Source organism: Bubalus kerabau, chromosome 4 (assembly GCF_029407905.1).
Source record: "Bubalus kerabau isolate K-KA32 ecotype Philippines breed swamp buffalo chromosome 4, PCC_UOA_SB_1v2, whole genome shotgun sequence".
In the NCBI taxonomy this organism is placed as follows: domain Eukaryota; kingdom Metazoa; phylum Chordata; class Mammalia; order Artiodactyla; family Bovidae; genus Bubalus; species Bubalus kerabau.
The window spans coordinates 29252992-29270519 of record NC_073627.1 but is presented as its reverse complement, the minus strand read 5'-3'; the positions used below and the strand labels follow the sequence as shown (position 1 = coordinate 29270519).

Sequence of the window (17528 nt, the reverse complement as noted above, 5' to 3'; positions counted from 1 at the left end):
GCCAGGCGGCCACACGTGGAGAGAACTCGTCTCCCTGCTCCTCCCTGGCAATCCCACAGCCAGACACGGAGCCTAAAGAAACAACACAGAGCAGCAATGCGGCGTTGGTTTGGAGCTCAAACCAAACTGGGGCGGGGCTTAGGGCCAGCAGTGCTCAGGGGAATGAGCCCGAGTGGACCTGGCACGCGAGACAGCCCCAGAACAGCATGGAAGGGAGGGCCGTAGAGTATCCAAGGCCAGCCCGGAGGGGACCCCAGGATGCCTGAGTCAGGCGAGGCAAAGCATGTGAACCCCACACAGGCACCCTCACACAAGGCTGGACATGTCAGCTCCAAGCACCAGCCTCATGAAAGTTCTTCAAGGAGAGCGGTCCCACACAGCCTTGAAGACAGACCCATACTGTGGGGGCCAGCGTCCCAGCTCAGGGGCATTCCTGGGCCAAGCTGGAGGATAAGGAGCTGCACAGAGGCCTGAGGTGAGGATCTAGTGGATGCTCTGAGGATGGGATGTTTGTAGACTGAAGCTAAGTGCTTCTGAGGTTGGCTCCCTGCTCTTCTTTTCCCCAAGTTTTTGTGGAAACGCTTCCATGCGCTCATAGCAAACAGGTTTTTCGATATTTTCTGCATTTCTATTCCAAAAGGAGAAATGATGCCTGGGTAGCAGCTGTCTGGCTATCTTTATGAGCATGTAAATCACAGGAGATTTTGAGGTCGCCTGTCTTTTCTGGGACATGTGGAGGTAAATCAGTAACACGAAATGTGGGCACACGTCCAGGTCAGCCTGAAGCCTCGCCCTCACCTTGTCCCGGCCACCTGAGAAAGAACACTCCATCTAGGCAGACCGCAGTGGGACGCCTGTCCCACCTGCCTGACCCACACCTGGGTCAGCACACGCCTCCACAAGCCACTAGAGCAAGACTCCAGGAGCGTGGGCTTCTCACTTAGAGCAAACCTACTGGGGCAACCGGGTCAGCCATCCCTGCAGATCCCACCTCAGGCTTCTCCTCCCAGCACCACGTGGGCCACTATGCTGGGACTCATCTCTAAGACACGTCCAAGAGTCTCAAGCCCTCAGCAGAGAACACTGTCCTGCTGCTTTATGGCCATGCAGTTCCAGACCCAAACTACACTCCTCCACGTGGGCACACCTGCCGGCATGAGCTTCCCGGGCATGTCATCTGCCTCTGAAAGCCAGCAGAGGATCATTGGCCACTGCCAAGACGAACACAATCGCAGGGCAGCCCCTGCACCCGATTCAACACCATCAGGACCCAGGGTGAAAGAAAGCGTGGCTTCTGAGAAAAGGGAGCCACGAGGTGAGTGGCCCTAAGGATGCACGCTGCATCGAGTGGGCGCGTGGGCAGGCTTTCCGAGATGCCCTTCAGTCTGCTCTGCTACCCAGCCGTCCTACTCCTCAGTGCCAACAGTCAACACCCATGACTTGCAAGGCAGGTCACTGCTCCAGGCACTTCACTCACGCACTCTGGACCACTGTTCCTCATCTCACATACAAGGAAACCGCAATGTCTCAGCAAGTGTGAGTCAAGGCCACCTCCCGTATCGTGCCTCTAACCTCTGGACGCACAGAGGCAAGGGCGGGACAAGGCGAGGCCGAGGCCACATCAGTGAGCCACTCCCAGGAGTAAAGCTGGCGCCACCCCAGCAGGATGCACAACCCCAGTGGGTATTCTCCTTGGGGGTCTAGTCCTGACCCTGTCACTAGGGCCTCCCCAGACATCCCTCCACCTGAGGCCTGGGATCTGCGTGGAGTCCTGATTCGTGGTCCCTGTAAGGAGCTCACCACAGGATGGACCACAAGCCACCCTCCATGGAGCTGTCCACCTGGCATGGCCAGGCACCAAGGGCTGTGAAGGGGTTTAGGGAGCGGACAGAGGCCATGGGGCTCTTCCTCAGAAGGAGGAGTCTTTCCTATCGTGCACACAAAGACAGAAGTGCAAGCACAGGCTCCCACCTTCGCCCAGAAAAAGCAGAGCCTCATAAGTAGAGCAACTCCATCCATTTAGCATCCACATTGGGACACTCTGGGAAATGAGCAGGGAGCCTACTAATTACACCAGGACACATGCCCCTAAAGAAAGAAACTTACAAGAAACGCAGTTTACACATCTCTGCTGCCAAAAGTCAGGTTGCAAAGACAACAGAGCCACAGAGAATACCTACAATGAGACAAAGACACAAATCGTGGAGCTAAGGGTAAGGACCTCGGCAGCAGAGAGCAACGAGGAAGGATGTGGAAGAGACCTCCATGAGGAGCGAGCACAGGCCAACGGCAGAGATGGAGGTCAGGGAGGCCAGCTGGCATGTGAGGAGGAGCCCCACGCTCCCCCCAGCAGCAGCAGAGCCTCTCACACAGTGCCGCCCCCTCCCTGGGAGCACATTACAGAGTGGGGTTCCAGGGGGCTGGGGGGCGCATCCCAAACGGCCAGGCGGCTGGAGCCTTTGGGGCCCTCCTCAGCGCTCTAAGCCCGAGAATCCTCTGACAGGCCCACCCTGCGGCCAAATCAGAAGTAGCACTGGACAGAGGCAGAGACAATAAATACTTGATGAAACAATCACCCGAATGCCAACTGCTCTCAACACAGAACACATCCACGCTGCTGCCACACACCTGACCAGAGCCGAGCCCCAAGCTGTGTGTGCAGATGTGCACACGTGGGTGCGACACGGCGAGGCCAATGCCGTGGCAGTCCAGCACGCTCCTGGGGACCTGGGGTAACTAGGATGGAGCAGAAGACGGAGGTGGAATCTGCAATGTTAGCTACACATGGGCAGCAAATGCCAAGCCAAAAATGACAGAAATACAGGAAACAAAGATGTCAAATAATGGCTTGGCAAAATGTGGGCTGGGCTTCCCTGGTGGCTCTTTCCTGGCAAAAACCCCGCCTGCCAAGCAGGAGATGTGGGTTTGATCCCTGGGTTGAGAAGATTCCCTGGAGAAGGGAATGGCTTCCCACTCCAGTCTTCTTGCCTGGAAAAATCCCATGGACAGAGGAGCCTGGCAGGCTATATATAGTCCATGGGGTCGCAAAAGAGTCGGACACGACTTATTGACCAAACAACAAGCAGAAACCAAAACTGAGATGGGGATAATAATGGCTTTGGGTTATTTTTGTAACAACATACTTTTTTGAGGCATAATTCACATACCATACAACTCCTCTGTTGCACAACAGGTGTAAAATTCAATACAAATTCAGGTTTGTATTGCATCCATCATCACCATCAAGTCTAGAACAGCTCGTCACCCTGGAAAAGCAGCCCTGTGCACTTCAGCTGTCATTTCCACACACTCTCCCCCAGGGTCCCCAGCAGCCACTAACCTGCTTTACATCTTCACAAAGTTGCCTAATAGGGACGTTTCACACGAACGGAATCAGGTAACACACGGTCTTCTGTGCCTGACTTCGCTCACTGAGTGTATGTTTTCTAAGCTCAGCTGTGCTATAATGGGTGCTTGTCTCACTCCTTTTCATGCCCAAATAACATTCCGTTGTGTGGACGGACCACATTTGTTTACTGGTGACACTGGGGTTGTTTCCCCCTTTTGGTGACCGTTGTTAAAAATCCTTTAAGAGAGATCAAAGAAGTAAACAACAGCTGTCTAACTGACCCCAAGTCCCTTGGCGACTAGCTCCCAGCAGCTTCCCCACACCTCACCATTCAGGGGTGCACCAGCGTCTCCCTGCATCGCCTGGCCTTCAGCTCCCACGGCCCCCTACCCCAGGACACTGAAGCCCCAGCTTAGCTCCTGCTCAACAGGATCTTCAGGAGGGAATGGAGGTTGGGGCAGGGGGTAGCCTTGGCTGCTCCTGCACACAGGCACAGCCCCTCCAGGTCCTCATCCTGGACTCCTCCGCCCGCCCATGCCATCTCTGCCCCTGCACCCCACTGTCCACAGTACTGAGGTCTGGCCCGATGAGGTGCTTCCCAGTGCAGCTCACAGCAGATCTCCACGGGATCCAGCAATACCCCCACAAGCCAGTCTCCACCCTGAAGAGCTGAGGAGTCAGACAGATGTGTGTTCACAGCAGCACGATTCACAACAGCCAGAGGCAGAACAGCCCAAGTGTCCATCTACAGACAGACATAAACAAAATGTTCTATGCCACAGAATGCAATATTCATCCAGAAACAAGCAGTACACACTGATTTCGTGTTACCGCGTGAACTCTGAAAACATGCTCGGTGCAAAAAGCCCAACGAAAGGTCACAATTTCTACAATTCCATTTTGATGAAATATCCAGAATAGGTAAATCTGTAGGGATAGAAAGCAGACTGGTGGCTGTTGAGGATGGGGGTGGGAAGTGGGATAAAGCTGCTCAGTAGTAATGGATGTTCTTTTGGTGTGATGAGATGTTTACACTACAAAGTGCTGGTGACTTTAGCATATCGTGATGAGATGTTTACATTACAGAGTACTGGTGAATTTAGCATATTGTGAATGTGCTAAATCCAAGTGAACTGTACCCTTTAAAATTATTAATTTTACATTTCATGAATTTTACCACAAAAAAAACCCAAAAACTCACATACAGAGCTCACTGGATCCCAGGCCCCGAGATGGGAGGGCACGCAGCCGCCAGCCTGCTGGCCTCCACCCCTCATTCCCCAGCTCAGCTTCCTGCTCACCCCTCTGCCCACACACATGCCCTGCAAGTCCAGTCCATGCCCAGGCCTCCTCCCTGGACTGCAGCAGCTGGAGGAAGAGGGGAAAGGAACACTTTAAAAAACCCCTACCCTGTTTGGGCTTGACTAGGAGTCCATGGCCACGGGATTTTTGGAACATGACGCCATTTGTGGCAAAGGGAAGAATGCTAGAGAATGCATGGGACAAATTTTGGAGCCAATGGTTTTGCAGGAAAAAGTCACACCCTGTCCCTCAAAAAGCAGTGCTTCCTATAAAGTGACAGGTAGGACAGGAGAGTCTGATGAAAGGAAGTAAGAGAGAAACAGGAAATGTAACAAGTTCAGCCCAAGCCTCGCCTCCACTCCGCCCTTCCCAGCACACACACACTCCGGCAGGGCAGCTCCCAGACGTGAGGGGCCAGAGGCCACACAGGGCCAGAGACCTAAGGTCCAGAAGGCTGGCCTGAGCCCACTCAGGTCCATTTGGGAACCCTGGGAGGAGGGTCCAGGTCAGACTGTTTGCGCAAGTTCCAGGACCTCGTTCCATCTTAGTTTTCTTATCTGTCTAATTCATAAGGCTGCCGTGAATGTAAACGAGTTAGCAGTGGCCCGGCACACAGCAATTACTGTCAGCTCTGAATCCCACCACTGCCACAGAAAATAATCCCAGAGCACATCAACTACTCCTCCACCTAAGAATAGAAAACCACACCAGAGACGCCTATGTGGCTGGTACGCTGGCTCCATTCCCAGGAAGAAAACTCTAAGCTCACAGGTTTCCAGGAGGGAAGGGAGACGTGGGGATGAGAGTCAACGGGCTGTCTGCCGAGATGGCACCTGCCTGTTGACAAGCTAGACTGCAAACTCTCACAGGGAGCCACGTCTGCTCATTTAGACCCCACGGAAGGGTGCCCTTGGCAGAAGGCTCCACGCCCTGAAAGAGTGTGTGATCCCTAAAGGATGTGGGGCAGTGGGGGAGAAAGCCAGAGGACCCACCTGCCAGCTGAGGCGAGTTATCAAAGCTGGTGACCCAAGGGCCTGGGCCAATCTCCTGCTCACTGCCCAGCGACTCAGTACCAGGCCCGGTTGCTGCTCTCTATGCTCTTCCGGCCCTTTCACCCAGGCCCACTGCACGAGCTTGGACTCCCAGACAGCTGTTCCCAGGGGCACGTGAAGGATAAGCAGCTTCTCTTAACCCTCTGCCACCTTGCTGACGGCAACTGAGACACTTCCACACAAAGTGACTTCTGAAATTGGGGCGTGCCACTGCCATTCGACTAAACAACTGCCCTTCCTGGGACTGGCAGTGTGCATTTCTCTGGGCTCGGCAGGTGCTCGGGGGTGCCTACTGTCCCGGCTGCTGGCCTCTGGTGCAGCCCACACCCTCCAGTGGTAGGTCTTAGTCCAACGTACCTGGCCTCTCCAGTTTTGTCATTGTTGTTTTTGCCACACAGAGCAGCATGTGGGATCTTAGGTCCTTGACTAAAGGGACAGAACCTGTGCCTCGTGCAATGGAAGCACAGAGTCTTAGCCACCGACCATCAGGGAAGCCCTGCCTCTTCGCTTCTTATACTCTAAAAATTCTTAAAACTGGTTCACTCTTCATACTTAAACACGTTCTGAAAATCAAACCCACACAAGCAAACGGACTATGGTCCTTCCAATCCCTAGGGGCTGATGTGGGGCAGCTGCTAAGTGGTGCCAATCAGCTCACAAGAGAGGGGCAGCCTGGGCTTCTGTGGTGTGGGCACCAGGTAGACAGACAGAGTTTGAGGGCAGCCATGCTGTAGAATCTCATCACAGAGGCAGGTCCCCTCTTGGGGTCACCACGTGCCCACCACACACTCAGGCGTTTACAGAGCTGAGGCTTGCTCTTTCCTGCAACCGCATCCTCACAGGCACCCAGACATGGGTCTTGTTGCAGCCCCCATTTTCAGAGGGAGGATGCAGACACTTAGACTCTGAGTAAGTTGCTAAGTTGCTTAAGCAGCATAAGACCCAAATCCGAGCTGAAAGCCCCCGTCCTCAACCCTCCCATTCCCTTACCCGAGCACGTGTGAACTAAAAGTGGGACTGTGTCAGATTTGTAGGTCAGAGCGGTCCCCAAGCAGAAGACCTGCCAGCTAAGGTAGAGAGTCTCTGAGAGTAGCACCCGGGGGACCTGGACTCTTTCTCTGGTTCTCCTGGGACTCCCAGCAGCTGCTCCCCTGCCTGGCCCCTTGAGCTGCACACCAGGACACTGGGAGGGGAGAGAACATGGAGTCTCCCTGTTCCAACCAGGGCTTTAGGATCTGGAGATCAAGGACACAACTACTTCCTGATTCGGAATCCCTCAGGGGAAAACAGTGCTTCCCGTTCAAGGCTCACCAAAGGTGTGGTCACTGCAACAGGCCAGCAGCCTGTCCAGGAGATGTGCAATACCCCAAAGCTGAGACGTTAGGACCTGCGAAATGCTCTGCCCTTCCCATGCCCCCCACCAACTAAGGAATCCAAGTCAGGGCAAGGCCCTGTCTCTGACAGAAAGGTTAACATTTGCTTTCTGACAGAGTGGGCAAACAGAACTCTGAAAACTCCACACTGGCCTTCCTGTGACCTAGGCTGAACCTCTCTGGGTCTCAGTGGCTCCATCCGCTAACGGGGACAATCCTTCACCTGCTTAAGGGTGGGGGGATCAACCAGCCCCTCAGGCCCCTTCTCCTTGGGGTAGGAATTAGAAGTCCATTAAACAGCTTCAACTTAGTTCGCAGACCTCGGCCTCCTACTGAAACCTTAACAGGTTAACAAGTCACAGTGGCCTTCCCAGGAGAAGGGAGGCCAGGCTCCTGGCCGCATATAAGCTGGCATGGGAACCAGGTGGAACACAGCCCATCCCTAGGCAGCTCAGTGACCTCAGGCTGATCTAACCTAACCCTGACCGGTTCTCCATGTCCCTACTCCATAGGCGGCCATGCTGCCCCCAGCCCTGCTCGCCTCCCCAGCTGAAGACAGTGGAAGGAGGTCATGGTACTCACAACACTGGGTCCAGGGCAACGCAGGCTCAGGAGGACTGCACAGGCCTGTCCATTCACCCTCACTGCAAGCTGACCCCAAGCCTGGGGGCAGGACACCATTCAGCACAGCACACACACCAAGCTGAGCGAGGGGAGGAAGGAGCCAGAAGGGTTACAGGCTCCAGGCAAGAATCAGGCTATGGTTTCATGTGAACTAGGATGACCCTGAGGAAACCAGCAAGTGGTTTGGAAGAGTCTAGTCCAGTCTCCAGAGACAAAATGCCAAGCCTCTGGCTCTCCTGCCCGCAAAGGAAGTGAGACCATAAGAGTAGTGGAGCTGGGCGTTTGGGGGTCCCAGCCCAGGGCAGCTGTGAAAGAGCCCAGACCACTTCACAGAGCCCTCACTGCTAAAATCAAAGGGACCATGAAATCTCAGGCAGAGGCTTCAAACCTGCCCCTCGTACTCTCAGAAACAACCGGAGGGCCCATGTGTGGGAAACAAACAAATGGCTGAGAGGCCACGCGCCAACCGCCTGTCACCCAGAACCATGTCACTTCTCCGGCTTCATATATGCTTCTGTACGAGACTCCTTTGAGTAAAAGGCGCCGCAATTTAAAGTTTGAAAACTGCTGACCTGGTTCAACCATGTCATCTCAGATGGGAAAGTGATGCTCAGAGAGTAAGTTTTCAAGGATAAAGGAAGACTGTTTTCTCAGATTAACTGCTTCGAAACCAGCCCCCAGCGCTCCCCACTCCTCCGCGTGTCCTGCCCGCCGCCCACAGCACGAGGGTGAAGGCATCAGAAGCGCAGTTCCCTCCAGCCTCTCCTCCCTGGCTCAAGGCTCTTTTTTCAAGTCTAGATGGCAACTTGGTAACAACTTAAAGATAAGTATTCCAAGTCAAATTTATTTCAGCTAAACAGCATCAGGATGCCAGTGATCTGGAGAGAGCCCAAACAAAGGCTGTTCCCCACAACAGAGGCCCTTGGCATCCTTTCTGGAATATTCATTACCACAAAGGGAGTTGGTGGCCTTCACAGGCCTGGTCAGTACTCTCCATCCATTCCGTTAGCGAACTAGACCACTCCTGAGAACAAAATGTGGGCAATGGCTTTAGAGGTGGGAAACCGAGGCCAGGAGAACACAGGTGACTTTTCTGGGGCACCCTGCAAGGTCTGTGCCAAGAATAGAACACAGGTCTTCCATTGTAGCCCTTCTGCATGGCAAGGGAACAAGAACTCGGAAAGAAAGGTCAAGCAGCAGGCTAGAAGGCTGGGGAAGCACCTAGGAGGCGGCCGCAGAGCACTGAGCAAACACAGAGGGCGGTGCCGGACGCAGGCACCCCACCTCCACGTGCCCCCACCACCCACCCTGGGCTCCCACTCGCTCCCCACAGCAGGTGTCTACTAAGCCCGGGCCAGCCAGCACCCTGCTCTCCTCTGCCCTGCTGGGCAGTAGGAAACAGAGCCCAGAGATCTCAAATACAGTAAAAGGAGTCACCAAAAGAAAAGTGACTTTCAAAGAAAGAACCCCCTGAAGTTGGCAAAAACACACCATGAGGGGATGCAGATAAGAGTGTCAGTACCCAGCTGATACTTTTTGTAGCTCCAGGACTCTGAACGCGAGCTGAGGAGAAAAAATCCACAGGCACAGCCTTCCCCCCCTGGACTTCCCCAGAGGGTCTCAAGAACCCAGCTGTGGGCCAGGCCACTGCAGCCAGAGCCGCCCCATTCATCACTGTAGACAACAGCCAGCCACACGTGGACACTGAGCACTTGGAATGAGGCTAGTCTGGACCAGGTGCTGTGAGGTAAAATGCACGTAACAGCATGTTTACATGTTGAAACAGTAATTAATGTTTTAGATACATTAGGTTAAATATAATTAAAATTAATCTCACCTGTTTCTTTTTACTTTGTGGCAACCAGAAAATGTTAAATTACGTATCTGGCTTGCGTTACAGTTCTACTGGACAGGGCTGGTCTAACGGGGCGGGGGCAGGGGCTGAGGGGTGGCAGTGGGTTGGGGGTTGGAAAGCTATGTATGCTCACTCCAGAGGCCAAATCTAGCCCACTGGTTACTTTTTCTTAAGGTCCCAAGACCAAGAATGGTTTTTACATTTTAAAATGGTTATATAAGTACGTACCTAAATGCCTCGATTTTGCCTGTGGTCCTACAAAGCTGAAAATATTATCTGGTCCTTTAAGAAAGTATTTGCCAATCCCTAGACTCTAGAAACAAAACAATCAGATACTCATTCCAGAGACACTAGAAGCAGAGGGCAGGTTTAGGATTTGTGTGTGTGTGTGTGATTCCTGAACTTTTTTTATTGAGACAAAATTCACATCACATAAAATTAACCACTATCAACAGAACAGTTCAGTGGCATTTAGTACATAGTGTTGGGCAAACAGCTTCTCTGTCTAAGATCACTCCAAAACAGAACCTTGATCCCATCAGCAGGTATGCCCTGTTCCCCTCTAACCAGAACCCTTGCAACCACTAATCTGCTTTCTGTCTCTACAGATTTACCTGTTGTGGACATTTCATATAAACGGAATCATACAGTATTTGACCTTTTGTGTCTGACTCTTTCACTTAATATCAGTTTTTGAGGGTCAATCATGTTATAGCACGTCTCATTACTTCATCCCTTTTTTATAACTGAATGATATTGTATTGTATGGACAGACAATAATTTCTCTGTTCATCCACTGATGAATATTTGGGTTGGTGCTACTTTCAGCTATTGTAAATAGTGCTGTTAGAAACATAGGCATAAAACTATTTGTTTGAATACCTGTTTCCAATTCTTTTGGGTATATGCTAGGAATGGAATCACTGAGTCACGTGCTGATTCTTTTGAGGAACTGCCAAGCTGATTCCCACAGCAACTGTACCATTTTACACTCCCAAAAACAACGCACGAGGGCTCCAAGTTCACCACACTTAACACTTTCCCTTTTTCTTCTACAGCCATCCTGGTGGGTATGAAGTGGTACCTCATTGTGGTTTCAATTTGCATTTCCCTAATGACTAACGATATTAACCACTTTTCATGTGCTTGTTTGGTCATCTGTAAGGTCTGGGACTTCTGACACACCCTTTACCAAACTATCTACCAAGCTGAATAATCACAAATCTTCTAAAATGGGTGGGCATGAAATCTTTCCGTTGTTTCTGAGATAAATGTTAAGTCAAATAAAGAAGTTCCATACCTGGAACATCTAAGAAAGTCACAGAAGAGAAATGATGAACTGACTGGTGAAATGATTCACAAGGACAGCAAGGCCTGGTCTACCCACCTCCATGTCTGGGATTGCTACCCCAATGCCCCAGAAGCCCCAGCACTGGAGTACGAGCGCAGCAAGGGGCGGAATTAGACTGGGGGGCTGAGGGAAGACACAGGAGGGCTGAAGAGCTGGGAAAGACCAAGACCAACCTCCTCTTTCTCCTGGAGAGAGATAACCCAGCCAAGGTCCCAAAACAGTGCTAGACCAGGGACCAGAACTGAAGTTTGGTGATTTCTTTCACAAAAAGCCATGCTTAATGGTGCACAAGTCAGTTGGAGAGGGAGACATCCAGCCAATAGCCACCAGGAACCCAGGTTGGGATGAGGACCTGGAAGCCAAGACCCCTCAGTTCCAGATCTGCTGCTCCCAATGACCAACAAGCCTCCCCCTTCTCGTTTCACTCTACACAGCCTCATGAGCGACTCCATTCACTCCTATGACATCAGAATTCCCACCGGGCCCCAACCCCTCCTCCAGCTCTAAACAACTACCTAAGTAGGTGATTCCACCTAAGGACCACACTGGACCTCCACCTCCTTGAAGTCAAATGTACCGCTTTTTTTACTCAGGAATTCCCTACTCCCCCAAATCTACTCCAAATCTGCTATTCTCAACTGCCGTTAAAGGTACTTTTACCCAATCAGGTTTCCTCAATTCCCACCTCTGATCGACTACCAATGTCTTGTTCCCAGTGTCAGCACTGACCTGGAGAAGACCTTTACAGACATTTACCTGGACTTCTTCAAGAGCATCTGTTAGAGCTTCTGCCTTTAGCCAGAATTATTATCTTCCTACAACACAAACCCAATGGGTTAAAAAGCTAAGCACAGGTAATTCTCTGGAGCTCCAGTGGTTAGGACACCATGCTCCTTTCACTGCCAAGGGCCCAGGTTCGATCCCCCGTCAGAGAACTAAGATTCCCACAAGCCACACAGTGTGGCCAAAAAAAACGACAAACAAAGTTAAGCATAAAAATAATATTTGCTTACTTATATTAGAGAAAATATTAGAGGCTATTCTATAATGCTGGAAATAAAACCTTTATAAGCATGACATTAAAACTACAAACTATAAAGGAAAACATGGAAACCTAACTGCATTCATATTTAAAACTACCATATAAAGGCTTCCCAGGTGGCTCAGAAGGTAAAGAATCTGCCCGCAGTGTGGGAGACCCCGGTTCAATCCCTATCCCAGAAGATCCCCTGGAGAAAGATATGGCAACCCATTCTAGTATTCTTGCCTGGAGAGTTCCATGGACAGAGAAGCCTGGCAGGCTACATACAGTCCATGAGGTCACAGAGTCGGACACAACTGAGCGGCTAACACACACATGTAAAAAGAGGAAACACCTTACATTCACTTAAACACAGTATATAACAGGTACTGCAACCGCTGAGCCTGCATGCTGTAGAAGCCTGCACGCCACAAGACGACCCAGGTACCAAATTAGTATCTAGAGTGGGAGTCAGCAAACCATGGCTCCAGGCCAATCCTCCCAACTGCCTGTTTTTGTAAATGAAGTTTTACTGGAAACAGCCATACCCCTTAGGTTACATCTTGTCTATAGCAGCTTCACACAGCGGCTTTTGTGGTACAGTGGCAGAGCTCCATAGTAGCCACAGAGGTCTATGGCCCACAAGGCTGAAATATTTACTATCTGACCTTTTACAAAGTTTGTGGACTCCTGACCTAGAATATATACAGAAAACTCCCACAACTCAATGGGATGAGGGGTTGGGGGGACTAACCTGATAGAGAAATGGGGAAATAATACGAAAATCCACAAAAGAAACAAAATATACCCAACAAATATTATTAAGAGGCTTAACCTCATTGGTAACTTGGGAAATTATTATAGAACTAAATCATCTGATAATACCCAGTCGTGGCAATGATAAGATATACAGTCTTTTCCGGAAGACAATTTGATGATTACCTGGAAAAAAATGTATGTATGTATTTAATATATCAATTCACTCATTCTATTTTTACAGATCTGCCCCCAGAGAAATACTTGCACTTGTGCGTGTGCAGGTGCGCACACACATACCCAAAAGCAGTTAGAAAGCTGTTCATTGAAGCATTCACTATCTGTAACAACAAAACCAGTAAGGAACCTTGCTGCCCAGCAATAAGGTAATGGTTAAACTATGTACATCCCTGATGATACAAAATGCAAAACAAGTTTGGTATACTGATATGTATGACCATGAAAATGGCTACAACACATCAAGAAGAGGGAAAAAAATTATGTGGCAGAGCAAAAATGCACACAGTTTAGGTTAAAAAAGATTTTTTCACTGTACTTGACTCCGTGTGTATGCAGAGAAATGCATAGGAGAACAACTAACGGATAAACGCCTTAAAGAGGAGGTAGCCTCGATGATCCCTGATCTATCTTCCAGCCTTGACGGTCTAAAATAAACCCGGGGCGGGAGGGGCAACAGGAAGCAAGGACTTGGGGAAGACTGATGGGAACCGATTGGCTGAGGTTTCCTAATGGAGCCATGAGGATGGGGCGGGGGGGTGGAGGGCCGGATGCAGGGAGCAGCAGCTAAGGCTGTTGGCAACCGCCCTGAGTCTCCCTCCTCTTTTCAAGAGCAGTTTCTTCCTGAAAGATCCCAGGAGGTAGAAGCCTGGCGTAATCCCTCCAGGCACAAATAACCCAATCATTTCAGAAACTACCATTCCACTTGTGCCTGGGAGGGCCCAGGCCTATTTCAAAACCTACAGTTCAACTGTGAATACACTGCAAGATTAAGGTACTTTTAAATTTGCAACATCCACCCACGAATCCAATTAATAATCAGCATTTTTTAAACAGATACATTTCAAATATGCAGATTTCATTCCAGTTCAACTAAGCTTAAGAATCAGAAAACAAGCCCTTTGAGGTGTAAACACTCAATTTAAGCAGCTGTCTGGAATAACTAGAAAACTCTCAGAATAACCCTTGCTAAGATCAGAAACTTTCTAAATTCAAGTTTACTGTTCTGCAGGTGATTCTTGTTTGTTTTTTAAGCTTTTGTAAAAGGAAAAAGTTTACTAAGATATCACGCCGCTTTTCATAACAGCCTGGTGAGAGAAGATTCCTGCTCCCAATTTATGGAGAAGGAAATGAAACTATACCGAGCAAACGGACTTCTTCAAGGTCACGCACTTGCCAGGGTGAGATCAAGCCTAAGAAGCTCGGTCTCCTGAGTCCTGGTCCAGGACCCTCATCGTCACAGGAACTGCTTCCCCGGGCGAGGAGTCCGGTGGAGAGAAGGGCATGTCCCTTAGAAGCCCACTCACCACCGGGACCACCACCGGGAAACGGGCCCTGAGGTCCTGACGCTCTGACTCTGCGGCCCCGGGTGTGGAGTCTCGGTAACGGGAGTCTTTTCCTGGCCGCTGGGGACGGCGGCGGGTCCCGTGCCATCATCCCTGCCAGGCCACCCACTCCGCAGCGAGAGAAACGGCCCACCCCGGCCACTCGAAAGCGGTGAACCGGTGGAAGGAGCGGCCGCGACGAGGTCAGCTCCCGGCCCCGCGCAGAGGGACCAGGGAGACCTCGAGGAGATGGGGGCCGGGAGAGGCCGCGTGGGGGCACGACAGCCCAGGAAGCTGGAGTGCTCGCGCCGGGCCGCAGAGCCCAGCTCCGGAGGCCGGCCGCCCCAGCAACCCCGCCCGGGCACGCGGGACGGCCCGGCGCCGCGCTGTGGGCGGGTTTCCGCCGCCGAAGCCTGCGAAGCCCCCCGGGGTCGAGGGACGCGGCCGGGAGCTGCGACTCTGGGGGCGGGGAGGCCGCGAGCCCCTCCTGCCGGCGGCCCGGGGTCGCGTCCGGAGCGAGACCCGGACCCAGGCCGCCCCCGCCCCGAGCCACCGGCGAGAGATGGGGGAGGGCGCGGAGCCGGACGGCCGCAAGCGGCCCCGCGCTTTGTTCCCCGCGCTCGGCCGGGCGCCCCGAGCCGCCGAAACGCATGAGTCACCGGGCGGCGAGCGGAGGGCGCCGCTCGTCCTGCGGGCGCCGCTTTGTCCGCCCCGCCCGCGCCGCCCGCTCACCTGCGTCAGGTCTTCGTCGTTGAGCAGATGCGACTCGCGGGGCTTGAAGCAGTTCTGACACTTGCTCTTGTTGAAGATATTGGCCTGGAATTTCCTGCACGGGTTCTCCTTGGCCGCCGACATGGCCGGGCGCGGGCTCAGGCCGGGCGCCGCCGCATCCCCGGCCGCCGCCTCCAGCCGCGCACGCAGGCCAGAGCCTCAGAGAGCGCGCGGCCCTCGCCGCCCGCCCGCGCCGCCGCCGCCCGCCGGCCCCGGGCCCATGGACGCGGCCTCGCGCGCCCGCTCCCGCTCCCACCGCCCCGCCGGTCCCCGCGCTCGGTGCCCGCGCAGCCCTAGGCGCCCGCTGCCGTAGCGAAAGGGAGCGGAGCGCCAGGCGCACTCCAGGGCGGCGGGCGCGCGCGAGGAGGCGACGGGCCAGCGCGCGGGGCGGGGCAGCGCGCGGGGTGGGCCCGCGTCCCGGCGCGATCGGCGCCTCGTCGAACCAATGGCAGCTCCACCTCCCGGCTAACAAAGAAACCCTCTAGCCAATGGGAGTCGGGGGAGGGACAGAAGGCGGCCTGGCGCAAGGTAACTTGTGTGTAGGCGGAGGAAGGCGGGGAGTGGTGGGGCGTTCAGGCTTGGTGGACGGGCGCGCGGCCGCCAGGCCTGACAGCTGCGGGGGCGGAGCCTGAAGGCGGGGCGGGGCCTGTGGGAGGGGTGGGGAAGAGAGGGGGCCTACCGGCCGGCTCCGCAAACAGCTCCTGCAACCTCGCCGTCGCGCGCCCACGCGGAGAGGATTAGTTTGACACCCACTGGGCGCGGGACCCGCGTGGCGGTCAGTAAGGCTCCATACAGTTCCAAGTACTTGATATGCGCGAGACTCACAGCCTCCCCATCCACATTTTACGTGGGCGGACACTAAGGAGCGGAGAAGTTAAGGAGAGGGAGGTAGGGTTTCGAGAGGGTGACTAAGAGGCGTCAGCCTGGAAGAGCTGTCAGTTCTATTGCGGGAGATTAGTGAGGGCTGACGCGATGCCAGCTACTGAGCCAGGCATTCCTGCCCCCATGACGTGCTGGAGGAAATTAAGGCTCCGACGCCCGAAGTCACTGGGGGAGGGAGGGGTCGCTGTGCTAGGCGGGCCAACTCCCACTCCAGTCGTCCACTCTCCAGCCTTCTAACCAAAAGACCGCTTGGCGAAGACTGTAAAGGGGGCGCAGGCGAAGGCTCAGCAGCCCAGAGAGGGGGCTCCTCGGGGAGATCGGGGTGGCTTCAGGGAAGAGGGAAAATCCAAGCAGAAGGTGAGAGGTTGGGAGGGGATAGGGTAAGGGAGGAAGGAGCCGGACGGGATGGGGCTGGCAGCCTGGACCTCGGGTTTCAATCTCCGACGGGTAAAGGTCATTCTCCTGGCAGTCAGGAGTCCACCACCGGAGTTTTCAAACAGGGGGGTGAGCCAACTCGCCTCACAGAGGAGGTGACACCGAAGCATGTGTTAGTGGCGGGGACAGCAGCTGTTGCTTAGGGAATGGAAGGTTTTAGAAGCAGCAGATGCTTCCAGGGCTGTGTACTTTTCCACTGAGCATCCGATGAACATCGCAGGGAGGTGGATTTCAAGTCAGTGTAAGACAATACTTCCCTCCAAAGGGAGCTGAAGAAAGGTGGATCCACGATCCACGTCCTGTGGCCACCTGAGGGGAAAGGCCAGCTCTTGACCTTGGCAAGTGCTGTCACCTGCCGGCTGCCTCAGTTACCTCATCTACAAAACTGGCATGATGGTGTGCTTGTTGTGAGCATTACATGACACAATCCTTATAAAATATTTAGCATAATGTGTCAAAATGTTAATTGGTGAATCTAGGCAAAGGGTGTTTATTGTCCTATCTATCCTTGTAATATTTCTGTTGGTTTACATTTTTGCAAAGTAAAATAATGTGTGTGTGGCAGGGGACAGAGAAAGTTGCACAGAATCCTCAGAAACTGACACCAATGCCGGCCTCTGGGGAGAGGGCTGGGTGGTGAGAGGTGACCTACTTTTAATTTTCACTGTGAGCCCTTTTGTTTCTTTGGATTTGGTATTATGTGGTATCCCTGGGTTGGGAAGATCCCCTGGAGAAAGGAATGGCTACCCATCCCAGTATTCTTGCCTGGAGAATTCCATGGACAGAGGAGCCTGGCAGGTTAGAGTACGTGGGGTCACAGAGTTGAACACGACTGAGTGACTAACTTTTGCTTCACAACTTGTTTTAAAATAATTTTTAAAGTCTTACCCATGCCTGAAGGCCAACTCAAAGGCTCCTGCCCTTAAGAAAATGCTTGGGGGACATCACTGATGGTCCAGGGGTTAAGACTCCACACTTCCACTTCAGTAGGCACAGGTTCCATCTCTGGACTGGGAACTAAGATCCCAGTGAAAAAAAAGTGAAAAAGAAAATGCCTGGCATGTTCAGCTCTAGTCGGCACATACATGTGGCACCTGCCTTGAATGGAAAGGTCTGCAGCTGGGCAGAAGATTACATGTGATTCAAGCCACCTGGGAGGAGCTCACACTGAGCAAGCAGAGACAAATAAGAGCAG

The 17528-nt window shown here is 52.9% G+C and overlaps 1 protein-coding gene across 9 annotated transcripts in view; it reads right to left on the bottom strand.

Moving 5' to 3' along the window:
• Positions 1-15397, bottom strand: part of MPRIP (myosin phosphatase Rho interacting protein) — an 89285-nt gene extending 73888 nt beyond the window's left edge. For 4 of the 9 annotated variants that reach the window (XM_055576284.1, XM_055576283.1, XM_055576281.1 and 1 more), the window contains exon 1: positions 14978-15396. In XM_055576284.1, coding sequence (XP_055432259.1) covers positions 14978-15100 — 123 coding nt within the window. In that variant the 5' untranslated portion in view covers positions 15101-15396. Of the gene's footprint in view, positions 1-14977 lie in introns of all 9 variants that reach the window. The other 5 variants (XM_055576289.1, XM_055576288.1, XM_055576285.1 and 2 more) reach the window with 4 other exon arrangements.
• Positions 15398-17528: the final 2131 nt, after the last annotated feature.